The 15,149-nt window shown below is 35.7% G+C and overlaps 1 protein-coding gene across 2 annotated transcripts in view; it reads left to right on the top strand.

Annotated features, from left to right (window-relative positions):
• DIAPH2 (diaphanous related formin 2) overlaps positions 1–15,149 on the top strand; it is an 881,199-nt gene that overhangs the window by 177,110 nt on the left and 688,940 nt on the right. For both annotated transcript variants that reach the window (XM_045817492.1, XM_045817491.1), the window contains one exon: positions 2,927–3,066. In XM_045817492.1, coding sequence (XP_045673448.1) covers positions 2,927–3,066 — 140 coding nt within the window. The remainder of the gene's footprint in view (positions 1–2,926; positions 3,067–15,149) is intronic.

Genomic DNA, 15,149 nt, shown 5'->3' with positions numbered 1-15,149 from the left:
TACTTGTTGCTTTAATGTTTTATTCAATATTGGGAAAAAGTGGCATACAGTATAAAAAGAAGTAACCCGGGGACCAGAACATTAGTGTTTTAGTCCTGCTGTCTTACTAATTATGTGAAGTTTGGTAATCACTGCTATTTTCTATTTCTGTAATTAGGGTATAAGAAGAACTGACGTTTAAGGGCCAGTCCAGCCATTATATGTTATTACATTTTCATAATTATCAAATGTGAACTTATGATAAAACCCCTAAGTCCTTCTAAGCTTGATAAAAGTCATTTATTTATTCTATGAGGCTCTGTATTTTTGGTCTTGCTCCATTAGGTCATTTGCTTCCACTCCTTATAACCAGAGATTATCTTAAATTATATAATTTAAACTTGTTTCTAGGATTTAGAGGAGTGGCGACTCTCAATGTGATTGGCTGGCCCAATTTTTCCATAAATAGTATCTTAGCCATGACCATATGGAAGCAGGGAAGTAACATTGTCCGGTCAGCTTACTGTGTCTGTGAGGCAACACATACAAAATGCCTGTTTTAGGCATTTCATATGCATTGTCTTACTTAATATTCATAACAAACATGAAGGGACTAGGTGTTTATTACCCCTATATCATGGATGAGCCAACAGGTTTATAGAGATTAGTTCGATAGCCTGCTGAGGGATTAGCTGGAACATAAGTGAGGGGGCCATGATTCAAACCCAGTGGCAGTTTAAGTGGTCCCCAGCATGCTGTCATACACTGTCTCAATTTATCTGTTCAGTGCTCACATCTTTGAATGTATTGTAATGGGACATCTCAGAACTCTAATACTCTGATGGAAAACTAAACTGAATTTTGAACCTTCTGCATGTTGAAACTCAATAGTTGTTCATTCATTTGTTTATTCTCCATCCATTCATCCATTCATTTGAGAAATATGTGCTGAGAACTTACTGTATGCCAAGCACAGTGTTAAAATCTGGAGATACAGTGGTGAAAAAGGTAGGCAAGATTCCTACCTCATAGAGTTTCTCTTTCAATGAGGAAGACACAGTAAACAATGAAAGTGCTGTAGAAGATAAACATATAAAGCTAATGCTATAAATGAGGTTTACAGTGGGATAGAACTGAAATGATGAGATCGAGCAGTGGGGAGGTCAGGGGTCAGAGTCTTTCCGACAGAGAAAACAGAAAATACAAAACTTATTCTACAGGAATAAGGTTTATTATATACAAGCCTCCAGGGGATCAGTAGAGCCTTGTTATCTATTAATTAAGGAAAAAGTTTGAATTTCATATGAAAGTGGTATGTGGTTATAACTTGTAGTTTTATGCTATTGATATTTACTTGTGGATCTGTATGTAGCCTTAAGAGGTAGATAAATAAGTTATAGAAACTTGGAAATGATTTCATGGTGATGGTTTTACTTACTGTACCATGTATGTGGTAATTTATACAGTAGACTTCTTGAACATCTGTGTATCTTAACAAAGCAAGAAAAAATCAGGTCAGTGGCCAATACACAAAATATGGGCACTAAAAGTATGAAATTATATTCTTTGTTCTGTTATTGTTATGGAAAGATTCAATAACAGCACACTTTTGTTAACGCTCACTAAATTCATTCACTATGTTAGGTACTTGGCTTACATTGACTTCCCAGTCCAGAAGAGAGACAGACACAAATAATGACCTCTGCCCCAATGTCTTATGTGTGATAGGAGTGATAGGGCCACAGTGCTATAAGGGAATAGTTTCCATATATAAGACGTTAGACTTTAAATGTTTACTATTTAGTGGAATTTTTTAAAAAATCAGACATTAGAAATGATGGATAATTTCTATATTGAGAAGATCTCAATAAAAAGACAATAGTATAATATCCTAAGTAATCCATTTTTCATTATTAACACATTGTATTTTTTTTAATTCTATATATTCTAATGCTATGACTTCTACCAAATGAAAAAAAAATTACTTTTCTTATTGCAGCTTAGATACTTAGCAGAAACTGAGTATAATTTGTAAGAACTTAGAAAATGGGAATCAAGCAAGGGTTTTTATTCAAAGGGATATGTTTGTAATGTATTAAATGGTAGTTGTGATTATGTGTGTCTGAAAGGTAAAACTATGCATTATTGGTACAGTGAATGTGTTGCTGATGTTTTCCTCCCAGCCATTCCTCCAAACTACTTAGATAGATATGGTTTGGTGATAAAGCTAAAGAGCTGTGATGTTATAATGAGTTCTAGAAATAACCCCTCCTATATTGGAAATTAAGCTCAAAACTAGTCACTATCAGATAAATGCATTAATGACTTTTTAAAAGATTTATCTATAAAATGAGACTAACAAAGTTAGAAAGAAATTGGAATTGATGAATGTTTTAGATGAATTTGATTAACATGCTAATAGGAGACTATATTGTTTTACACTTTAACAACTGTTTTCACTTGTTTATTCAGATAGGCTGATACTCCATTTCAATAAATGCGGGTTATGTATCATGTTTTATATTAAAGTTCATTCACTCTGTTTTGTGGGAAAGAATACAAATATCTTAGCTAGAAAAATTAATAAGATGATTGCTAAATGTTCATCCTGTGGGTTGAGGAGCAGCTAATGTTAATCCTAATACATGAATTGTAAATTTAAGTGTTCCTGTCAGTGATACTTTATCTAACTCAAGTCCATATTCTATTCAGGTCATGAGCATCAGCAGTGTAATTTTCTTTTAAATGAGGCTGAGGAGAGTGTTGAGATACACCCAACGTGATTTTACCACATCAGTTTTGTGACCGTGAATTTTTAAGTGCCTAGCACTCTGCACACATTTTTATATAGTAAAATCTTAATATATTTTATGCATTATTTTATTTTAAAAGTTTTATAAAAACAAACGGTTATCTGTCTTAACTGCTATCCTTTTCTTCTATTTAGGGAGGACTGAAAAACAGCAAACATGAATGCACCCTGTCTTCACAAGAATATGTTCATGAATTAAGATCTGGTATTTCAGATGAGAAACTTCTTAATTGCCTGGAATCTCTGAGGGTTTCTTTAACCAGCAATCCTGTCAGGTAGGTGGTTCTTATTTGTTTTGATATGATTCATACAATTTGTACTGTGTATAATTGTTGGGAATATAATCAGTTAAATCATGTGAACCTCAAGATTTTCTGATCAGATGTCTAATGTTAGCTAATGTAATAAAACATTAATGTCTAATTATGAGGTTGTAAGCATTTAAGAAAGTGTAGTTAATCTGATCTTTAATAATGTTCAATTTTAAGAAAACAAATATTGCTTAGATGTGTAGTTCCTCTTTGGTTATATAAACATATATCCAGAAGTTAAATATGCATATTTACATGGAAATCTTTGTACCCAGGTAATGATTATTATATATTTTTTTATAAAACAAATTCAGTATACAAGTGTAAAAGGAGGGACCCAAAAAACCTGGAATTATCTTCTAAAGGGCCGGCCCCTTATAGTACAGGCTTCCCCCATTAGGTGAGATGGGTTTTAGGAACCCATCTGTGTCTCTGTGTCAGTGTACCAACTGGTGTTGTTGTGAGAGTCTGTGTTCAGCTTCAGTGAATATTTTTTGTTTGCTCACTTCATGATGGGTGATTTATGAGTGCACCTGCCCACACCATGGTGAGTGTTCAGCAGTTTTTGACTGCTGAACAGCATATGACCCTCATGCCTGAGCTCACCCTATTCACCTGATCTCACCCTAAGCAACACTTTTTGTTTCCCTGGATGAAGAAAGTGTTCGAAGGGAAATGTTATTCTGATGAGGAAAAGCTGAAAAAATGGTAGAAGCACTAAAAGGCATCAAAATCGATGATTTCAGAAACTGTTTAAAAATCATTGGAGCAGTGGAAAAAAACATCTCAATATGTGTGTTTCATCAGATGTAGAGTACTTGAAAGGTGACTGAAGTTTAAACCTATAAGAATAAATGCATACTTTTTTATAAATACATTCCTGGGTTTTTTGGTTCCCCCTCATATTGGCTCTATGGTTTCATTCCTTTTTTCTTAACTTGAGAAGTAAATATAAATGTAGAAGTTACCTTCTATACATTTTAGATATACCACTTATATATTTCCATAATTTGGAATAGCAAAATTTTAGTTATTTACCCAATAAAAGAAATGAAAGTACTAATAAACTCTTCAAAATTGTTGAAAAAGACTTTAGTTGAAGTTTCTTGCCAATGATGTATTACAGTAACTGATGTTCCCATATTAACCATAAAAAGTCTTTAAATTACACCAAAAAATAAAATGTTTTTATAAGAAAAATAGACTTTCAGTGTAATATAAAAATATTGTGTGATCTAATCACACAATTGCTATCTGCTTCAGTGCAGAAATAAATGCATAAAATATATAAAAATCGACTTTTTATTTTATTCATGTTCTTAACATATAATGGGGTCACATCTTGAACTTCTGTGACCTAGCTATAGAGCCTTGAAAATAATGTAGAGCTCAGTAGTTCCCTTGGGATTTATGTATAAATTCAATTCAAATTCATCATAGAAGAGTTGACCCTTGAACAACATGGTGGGGGTAGGGGTGCCCACTGCCTGCAGACTGGAAAATTGGCTTATAACTTAAGTTAAGCATCTGCATAACCTAGATTCCCAGCACCAGTTTACCCTTGAACAGTACAGGTTTGAACTGCACAGAGCGTGTTGTTCAGGGGACAACATTTTTTAAAATCCTCAACCAAAGATATGCTTTTAGAGAGACAGAATGAGAGGGGGAGAGAGAGAGAAAGAAACATCTATGGGTTGCCTCCAGTAGGCGCCCGATAGAGGGGGGGCAGGGTAGGGAGCAAACCTCAATTCTTTTGGTGTTGGGGATCACACTCCAACCAACTGAGCCACCTGGCCAGGACAACTATATTCATTTTAATCTCTAGTGCATTTGGCAGAAAAACTGAAAAATTATAATTCTTCAATAAAAACTTTTAAAAGAAAGTGGTAAGATGAACTTACATTTCAATATAATCATTCAAAGGTGGCTATCTTTCTATTTCTTCCAGAGGCCTCTGGTTTTAATGATTTGAACAGCATGTGAATTCTTTGAGAACAGTAACCAAAGTGGTGATCCCCCACATACCATGTCCCCCAATCCTTTCCTTCTAGTTGCCCTTCACCCTCTACCCCTCTCTCATGCCCCTGCCTCCTTCATGCCCATGTAACCTGCAGCACTCTGCCATAGCACATTTATGTATTCCAAAAATTTCATTGAATGGTTAACTGATTGAATGAGTGAATGAATGGTTCTTGAAGAAGTGATAAAAGAAGGTGAAGGGATTAGTAGCTCAAGAACATGTATGTATGTTCTCATGGACACAGATGATAGTGTGGTGAAGGCCAGGGGAAGAGGGGGTGCGGGCTGGTTAGAGGAAGGCAAAGGGAGGGGAATGGGGACACCTGTAATAGGATTGACAATACAAATTTTTAAAAAAGAAGTGACTATAGAAGTAGCTTCCTTCTGGTTTTAATGATTTGAACAAGGAATGAGTTCTTTAAGAGTAACCATGGTTATCCTCTCCCGCCAGTTTCTGTCTCTTGTTCTGTATCCCCCCTTTACTGTCTATGCCTCCACCTGAACTTCTTGTCATCCCTCCATCATGTAACCTACAGCATTCTACCATAGTGAACGTGTGTGTTCTGAAATTTGTGTGTAATGGTTAACTGATTCAGTGAGTGAATAAATTAATCTTTAAGAAGCAACTGCGGAAATTCTGATTGGTGTGACCCAATCAGTGGCTTGGGCCTCGTCCAGCAAACCCAAGCAAGTTCCATTGGGGTCAGGGCACATTCCTCCCTTGGTTGTGGTCCTGGTTCCCTGGGGGTGTGTGAGAGGCAACTGATGGACGTTTCACTTTCTCTGTCACATTGATGTTTGTTTTCCCTTCCTTCTCACTCCCTTCCTCACTCTCTAAAAATAAATAAATAAATAAATAAATAAAATCTTTTAAAAAAGTGACTGTGGAAGAACTTGTGAAATTTTGGAAAGAAGGAGTCCAGGGAAGATAGCAAAAATGCCTTTTTATTGGATGGCAGGAGAGACCTGAAATTATACACTGGGCTTTTAAAATGTAGCATCGACAAGTACTAGACAACTCCAAAGAACTATGGGATGAGGAGAAAAGCTGGCAGGTCCTGACTGGCTGGAGGCAGTTGCATTCTGGTAGCTGATTGGATCCATGGTGACACAGAGCTGCGTGTATCCTCACAAACCATGAATTCAATGTAACCCTTGGTAGAAGTGGAAGCTTGCTTGAGGAACTTGCTGAGTAGAGCCAAGTCATGCCAACTCATCTGCTTGTGCTTTGGTTAAGATGAATGGGGATGGGTTTGGGGGCCATGGTGGCCTCTCTGCCATGAGTGGAGTCAGTGGCAACACTGACATACTGTTTCAGGTTGGCACAGCTCCTGTTCTGAGAGCTCGAAGATCCAGGGCTCGAGTTGAGAACATTATACCTTGTTGTGTGAATTAGCTGCTCACAACCACTCTGGTCAAGAGTGTTTTCAAGGTTAGGGGAATAGTAGTTTTCCAGGTCTCAATCACAGAGATCATCAGAAAGGCAGAGAAAGTGTCAAATTACATTCTTTACAAGATTGATGATAGACCACCAAGCTTATTGATGCCCACCACTGGCTAGGCAGAGGTAAAGCAAAATAGGAGCTGACTCCGTATCAGGTGGAAGTTTATGCTACAGTGTTTGGTATCCTCAGTGGTTCTGCAGAGGTGAAGATCCTTGAGGTATTGCAGATCTGCATCCTGGAAGACATGAACAAGTTCACCTAACATATTCTGGAAATGGTCAGTGTGAACTTTGGGCAGAGTGCACTTGTTGCTCCATACAAAGTGGATCAGCCTCCAGAGCATAGTGAGGCCAGCCCTGAGTTCATCCAAAAGGATGTGCTGCATTTAATTCCTGAGTGTCCTCAACAGGAAGGTAAGAACATTCAGGAGCTCAAGACCCAGACCGAGCTTTGCAGCCTGAGTATCAATGCCATCAAGGAAGCCCTTGAATATCTGATGGTCCAGGGCCATATGTACCCCAATGTGGATGGAGAACATTTTAAATCTGCTGAGTGAATCAGCAAGAAGTTTTTACATTTCCTGAAGATACCTGCCTCCAACTGTGACGAAGTTTGACCTGTTGACTTTTAGGAAGTAGGTGTTTTTAACAAAAGATCTCAACTGGCATTCCTTTGGAACATCTCAGCTTTTCCAACTGCTTTGAACTTTTCTGTTTTTCTAACGATATTTGAAGCTCAAAGGGAGATCGAGGTGGATAATTGATTGGACTTTTACAGTTTTTACCAGCAAGGAAATGAAAATATTTTCAATCAGTTGAATTTTGGGGAGAAAAGATACAGAACAAGTTGAAAATTATTATTTAGTTGCATGGGAGCTTCTTGTTTCTGAAATATCTATATATTAGGCAAAAATAGATGCAGTCATGGAGCCAGCTAAGAGACAAAAACAATTCTGTTGTTTTTACATTAGACTTATTTTCTGTTTTGATTTGGCTTATTGTAGTCATTGCTACCTCTTGCTAAATCTAGCAATTAATTTAAATGTGCTAAAGATAGCAACTTGTGAATTCAAATGCTTAGTTCCAGTGTTTATTGAATGATTTATTTTTCTTACTATAGGTTTATTTTTTTAAAAAATGAAATTATACTGTGTTAGAATAATTGTCAGTTTTGAATGCTTTTCAAAAATGTGATTGTTTAATGGATATTTCTTCAAATAAGATGTGATATTTGGATTAAATTACAATCTGTTGTAGTTATGTGGTACATTGATGCTTGATTTCTGTAAGTTTGATGTCCCAGAGAATTATTAATAGTCCTGAATGCTCTATTTTATATATAATAAGCTTTCTTTCTTATAGGTTATACAAACAAAATATAATTATAGGAATATTAAGCTTAGTAAGTTTAACTGAAATTTATTTGAACATTTTATTAAAATACTTTTGTAAACTCTTTGTTGTGATTTTTTTCTAAGTATACTTGATAAAACCTTTTGTTTTTAAGGAATAATACTTTTAATTATCCAGAATAATTTTTTTCTTCTCTATATAATACTAATAACATATCTTTGTGCTAATAATTTATTTTAGTATAGATTATATTAACTGTGTGGGACTTTTAAAAATCGAGGTAAGCCCTCAGTAATACTTACACTAAAGATGGTATTTTCCAAGCTACTAATTTTATTACATTAGAGAAAAAATGTGTATATAGTCATTCAGACAGGTAGAAGAATAAAGCATCATTTGTCTTAATTGGATTATAAAAAGAAGATGCAAAAACAGAAAATCCCTTAAATGCACCATTACTAGTAATCCATACTGTTAGGAAGACTACTGTCATAATGTGGCCTCTCATTGTCAGCCTTTAGAAAACCATCAATACTTACTTAAGTATTTTGAGGCATAAACTTTACCTTTCTTCCCCTCAAGAGCCAAGTAATCATAAATGGCACCTTTAAACCACCAATGGTTAACATACTATAAACCTGTTTTTGTACTCTGTTAAAAAGGTTGCCTGCTTTGGGGAAAATCAGACTAGGGAAGAGGCAATGAGGGGAATATTGCTTCATCAGAATCTGAGTGCAGAAAGAAATAGTCTAGAAGACATAATGGTCTTTTGTGATATCACTTAATAAAAGTGCATGAAATGTGAGATTAAACTCTGATATTTTTATGACTTTAGAATCACTCTTCTAATGGTCCAAATTTATTCAACTGGCCATTGGATAGGTATCCACGTTTTTTCCCCTACTCTAGAAATACCCCTTCAGAATGTGGAAAAGGGGAAAAAGAGCCTTTGGGCTGCCTTTGTGCCTGGGAACTGATGTGATATATACACCTCAATTTAAAGTCCAGGACCATCTGCTTTCCCTCCTTGTCCTCTGAGGGGAACTGTCCATGTGTGTTCCTTGGGGATCTTTTTAGGTTTGTTAATATCCCAGTACCCATCCATCTCTTATTCTTCTGAATGGAATCATGTGCTTTCCTGGGATTCTGCTGTAGGTAAGGGACTGCAAGTGGAAAAATAGTAAGTAGGGCTACCTCTAATGTAAGTTGAAATCAACATTTTTAGGCAGAATATAATTGCTAGATTATTGTATACATACACACTTGGTGTATGTTAGGGATGGAAGATTTTAAAAAATGCACTTTAAACCATCTGCCTGGCATGCATACTTCTTTTTCAGTTTTGTTTAGATGGTGAATTACTTGGCCTGTGCTGCCCTTCCTTGCTGGTCTTGCTTTGTGTGTGAACCAAACATTTGAGGATAAGATACAAATCCTGGGCAAATACCATCAGCTATTTTGGGAAGGGTCATTTAAGCCTAAAGAATCTAAAGACCTTAAATGATGATTATGGTCTACTTGGCCTTGTTTTTCTATGGCTCCTAGGCATGTGAAGTATATGCACTACATTGAAGTTGATTCTAAATTAACTGAATAAGTAAATTTGAAAATGTTTTCAAGTCAGAGCTTATATTATTACTGTGTCATAAATGCTAGTAATGATTTTAGTACTTTTATCTGCTAAATTTAGATTTAGATTTAAAGTATAATTGAGAAATATAAATTCTTTTTTTCAATTTCAATCTACTTTTTATTATGATGTATCAAAAATGGTAACTGCCAAGAATTATTTGCATTCATTAAACCTACTCTGCGTATTTAAATGTTAAGTTTCATTTTAACAGCTTAAATCCAGTTGACTTCTAAAATGGTTATTAGCCCTGGCTGGTGTGGCTCAGTAGGTTGAGTGCTGGCCTTCAAACCAAAGGGTTGCCTGTTCAGTTCCCAGTCAGGGCACATGCCTGGGTTGCAGGCCAGGTGCCCAGTAGGGGGCACATGAGAAGCAACCAAACATTAATGTTTCTCTCCCTCCCTCCCCCTCTCTAAAAATAAATAAATAAAATCTTAAACAAAATAAAAATATGAAACAAAGAAACAAAAAAATAAAATGGTTATTAAAATAACGATTGGATAATATTAAAATAATAGCTACCATTTTAATTGAATTTATTGGGGTGACATTCTTTTGGAAAACCATATAGATTTCAAGTATACAACTCAATAAAACATCATCTGCACACTGTATCATGTGAACATTTTAACATTTACATAGTACTTATCTGCTAGGCACTGTTTTAAGAGTGCGTGCATGCATGTATGTGTGTCCATCCCTCCATGTTATGCCTGGATTTATATTTCCAACTTAGACTGCTCTCTTAATATTCAGACTCTGTCTCCAAATGCTTTCCTAGATATCCTACTGATATCTTTAAAAATATTTAAAAATAATGACAAGGAATACTGTATAGTGTTTATTATCCCCCAGGAAATGGTCTATGAGTTTGAAATATACATTTAACCAGGTTATCTTTATTAGTAGTATTAATATTATTCTCATTTTATAGATGAGAAAATTAAGGTTCAGAAAGATTTGGTAATTTTTTCCATTTTAACATTACATGGCTACTAACTGTCAGAGCTGAGATTCCAACTCAGACAGTGTTATCTCCAGAGCCTGGGCCCTTAACCACTTTTTAATTCTACCTCAATAAGGAACATCTTTCTTTTTTTTTAAGATTTTATTTATTTATTTTTAGAGAGGGAAAGAGAGAGAGAGAGAAACATCAATGTGCGGTTACTGGGGGTTATGGCCTGCAACCCAGGCATGTACCCTGATTGGGAATCGAACCTGTGACACTTTGGTTTGCAGCCCGAGCTTAATCCACTGAGCTATGCCAGCCAGGGTGGAACATCTTTCAAAAGATACTCCTTTCACTCTTGTCACATACTAAATATTTTGATATTATTTCTTTTGTTAAGATTTATCTGACTTTATTTTTAAAAATCTATTATGAAATCTTCCAGCAAAAATTATGAACAGTTGTGAACTCACCTACCAGTTTAATAAACAAAACTATTTATTCTTGTTATAGAAAACTTAGTCCTATGACTCATTAATTTTAATGATACTACCGTACCTCTTGAGACTGTATTTTCACTGATTAAAAAATAATGTGAAAGTCTACATGTTCTACAAACCAATGCATTTATTTTTTGAAGTATGATATCTTAAGAATATATATCATTACATTGAAAAGTATCTTTTTCTGATGACAACATGGCTCTGAATAGTGAAATTTGGGACTTATTTGCCCTGTCCATTAGGGATGATACCTGTAATAATTCAAATGTCATCCACATAATACTTATATCCATTTATTACTACCTGACATATTAAGAAAATAGTTTTTACTATTATACTATTAAGAGTTAGTTGTCTTTGGTAATACCTAAAGTTGGAGTAGTTCAGTGAATAGCAGCTAATATTATGTGATTTGTTTGTACATGGCAGAGGAATATCCCATATGGAGTCACAAAACAATATTCTTGTCCATATGGAACTTATTTTCCAGTAAGAGAAGTCAGATAATTTAATGAATTTTTATTTATTTAGAGAAATAAAGGAAGGGAGGGAGGGAGAGAAACACTGATTTGTTGCTCCACTTATTTATGCGTTCATTGGTTGATTCTTGTCTGTACCCTGACTGGGGATCGAATGATCAACCTTGACATATTGGGATGATGCTCTAACTAACAGAGCTACCTAGCCAGGGAGGGAAGTCAGAATTTTTTTTTTAAAGTACACATAAAATGTCAGGGTGTGATCTGTGCTAGGGAGGGGATGTTGCTATTTTTTATCAGATGGTCAGTGCAGGCCTCCTTGACTTTAATAATATTTGAGCAGAGGTCTAAAGGAAGTGTGGGAATGAGCTATATGGTTCACTAGAGAAGGAACATTGTTAGAAACAGGAACCAGCAAAAACAAATGTTTGCCTTGTTCAGGAATGTTGAAGAGGCCAGCTGGCTGGAGGCAGAGAATGAAGTCTTGGGAGCCATTGGAAAGACTTTGGCTTTTATTCTGAGAGATTTGGGAAGCTCTTAGAGAGTTTTGAGAGAGTAATGGCATGATCTGACCTAGATTTTTAAAGGATAACTCTGGGTTGAAACAGGGAGCTAGAAATCTCACAGGAATTCCAGCAACCGTTGTATAGCTGTGCTTCGTGGAGGCTGATATAGAAGGTCATCTGACATCCTAAGGTAGTCCTAGAGCCTGATCATTTTTGTCATGAGCCTTCCTTACTTCAGCAGCAGAAATTCACAGAGCATCGCTCTGATTACTGCCACTGGCAGCTTCCTTTCCTGATATTAACTGCTTGGCTTTCTCTGTATTGCCCAGGTGAGAGTCTTAATGGGATGATTCTGGTCCCCATTTGGTTCTGCTTGGGCAAAGCTTTTCATGAGAGGCCAACTCAGTCTGTAGGCCAGATTAAGTCCTTACCATGCCACATTTCAGGCCACCATGCCTAATGGAGTCAGCTTTCTTTTGGTAAGGGAGAGGATGGCAGGGTGATATGGTCCAGGATTTGTCCACCTTGGACTGTTACCTCAGGAGCTGACTTTATAAAGTGTTCCCCTAAGAAGGTGATATGTGCTTGTCAGGCACCAGACAGCACAGTCACTTTAATAAAGATGAGAAGGAAAGTTATTTTAAGGAGATCTCCTGAAGATCAAGGGTTATTTTATTCATCCTATGCATTCAGATTTTAACTTTATTTGTTGTGGGATTACAAATTGAGTACATGAGCAAAAGCAGCATATTGCTACCACAAAGTGTCTCTAGTGTGCCTGTGTGTATATGTGTGTGTTTTGGAAAGAGGATAAAAAACAAGGAGCACTACTGTCCTTATGTTTCCTTTGAGTGTCCTGAGAACCCAATTCTAGTAAGCCACCTCCAAGCAGTGGTCTCTCCTTGGACTTTTATCTACCAGTAGTCTCTGTTTCGAAAATCTGTTTTCCTAGTAAGGGGTTTTCTCCTCAACCTACCCCTCAAGAACGTGGAAAAGTGATGGTGGTAGGTTTTGTGTCTACATCACATAGTTAAATAAGTTTTGCAGGTATAGTGCATTTTTCCGTTTGGGGAATTTACAGTAAACAGTAGCAGTGTGTTTTTTTTAAGGCTTTTAAAAGTTCTGCTGGAAAGAAACCTATTTCACTTTATCATTCCAAAGTTTCCAAATAAAAAAAACAAACACCTCATTTTATTCCTTAGAAATGCTTAATAACCATTTCATAGTCTAAACTTCACCTTCTATTTCTATCAGATTTAAACCCACCAGCAACTGTAGATAAGGTTATCTAACCATCTCCTAGTTTAAAATACCCCTTACAGAAACGCAAAAATTAGGTAATCAAACCATCAAAGCAAAGAACTAAATAGTCTTCCTTTTGTATAGAGACTAATAAACAAACAACAGCTCTGAAACAACAACAAAATGAACAACAAAAAAATCAGAAAAGGAGGAAACCAATGTAAGAATAGACTCAAGAATGAGCATAGTTTATATAACAAGAAGTAAATTACAGAGAAAACAAAGAAAAGAAAAACAGTCTGTAAAAGGATAAATTACCTTGAATGCATAGTGGCTTATATAATATACTAAATAATCATTGAAATTCAGCAGGGATCATTTAATATTATTGTTTTAGTTTCCTAGAATTTCCATAACAGTTACCAAAAACTGGGTAACTTAAAGAAAACAAAATTCGCCCTGGCTAGTGTGGCACAGTGGATTGAGCATCTGTCTGTGAACCAAAGCATTGCCGGTTCAATTCCCAATCAGGACTCATACCTGGGTTGCAGGCCAGGTCCCCACTTAGCAGTGCATGAGAGGCAACTACACATTGATGTTTCCTCTCCCTCTCTCCCTTCCTTCCCCTCTGTCTAAAAATAAATAAATAAAATATTTTAAAAATTTATTCTTTTATGGTTCAGTTAGCCACAAGTCTGGTATCAAGGTTTTGTCAGGAAGGTCCCTTCTAAGGCTCTAGGTGAGGATCTTTCCTTGCTACCTCCTGCTACTGGCAGCCCTTGGGTTATGGCATTGTAACTCTAAACCTATCTCCCTTGTTCTATCCCCTGTGTGTCTCTGTGTCTTTTCTGTGTCTAGCTTAAGAACACATTTAACTGAATTTAAGACTTACCCTAATCCAGTATTATGTTATCTCCACACTTAATTATACCTGTAAATACCTTACTTCCAAATAAGGCGATACAATCCTTTCTAGGTAGATGATATTCAACCCAGTACAACCATGCGAAGGACAGTTATCCTTAAAACCCTTGAAATTACAAAATTAAACTAAATTCTGTCTAGGTAAAAACATTAACTAGTTCAGGATATTTGAAAAAGTAGACCTATATACTACTTCTAGACCTATTTTTATATATAACTCCTTAATGAAATTAAATTTTGTTGGCCTCAATTTCCTTTATAAGGAACATTTTTCTGTAGTTCTGCATTGTAAGAGACAGCCTGTTATAAGGTAGAGTCACACTAGAATGCCAGTTATGAGGTCTGATTTCTAGTCCTAGATTTCTCACTTTCTGTGACCTTAGTCCAATCAGTGAGTGACTTCTTTGGGCTGTAGTTTCACCATATGTAAATGATATTGGAGCCTTCTAACTCTAAACTACTATGTTTTATGTTCTCGCTTGCTTAGTTCCAATCTTAATACATTTGCTATTGGAACTAGATTAGTGTTTAGAAGTGATTTTGAAAAGTGAGGAAAACTTTCCTCCATAAGACTGGAAAATTTCTTAGAATTCCATTATTTTCTTCCATCTATAAATCTTATATTTATTAATGCCAGACAGGTATTTATAATTTTCTTTAATATACTGAAGAAAGCAGTTTTCAAATGTGTTATATAACTCTTTTTAAAATCTAATGTTCATTAGAATCTAGGCATATGCTCTATCATGGCTGATGTCCTTCCCTAGTATAGTTTTAACTGGTTTATTTTTGTTCAGCCCCTACTAAAATAATAAATGTAAACATATACACACAAATAGCTTTACTAAACATTCTCAAAGCACAATCATTTCAGAATTTTAAATGGAGTCGAGAATTTTAAATTCATATGGTACTTAATCCCTCAGATGATAAAGGCTCAAAGAAAGTCATTTCATTATATTACTTTCTGCTAAAGGTGAATATTTGAAAATTCCTCG

This window comes from Phyllostomus hastatus, unplaced genomic scaffold, assembly GCF_019186645.2.
Source record: "Phyllostomus hastatus isolate PE091 unplaced genomic scaffold, TTU_PhHast_1.1 phas_scaffold_28, whole genome shotgun sequence".
Classification (NCBI taxonomy): Eukaryota; Metazoa; Chordata; class Mammalia; order Chiroptera; family Phyllostomidae; genus Phyllostomus; species Phyllostomus hastatus.
The sequence above is the reverse complement of the archived record's forward strand: the minus strand, read 5'-3'. Positions and strand labels throughout refer to the sequence as shown.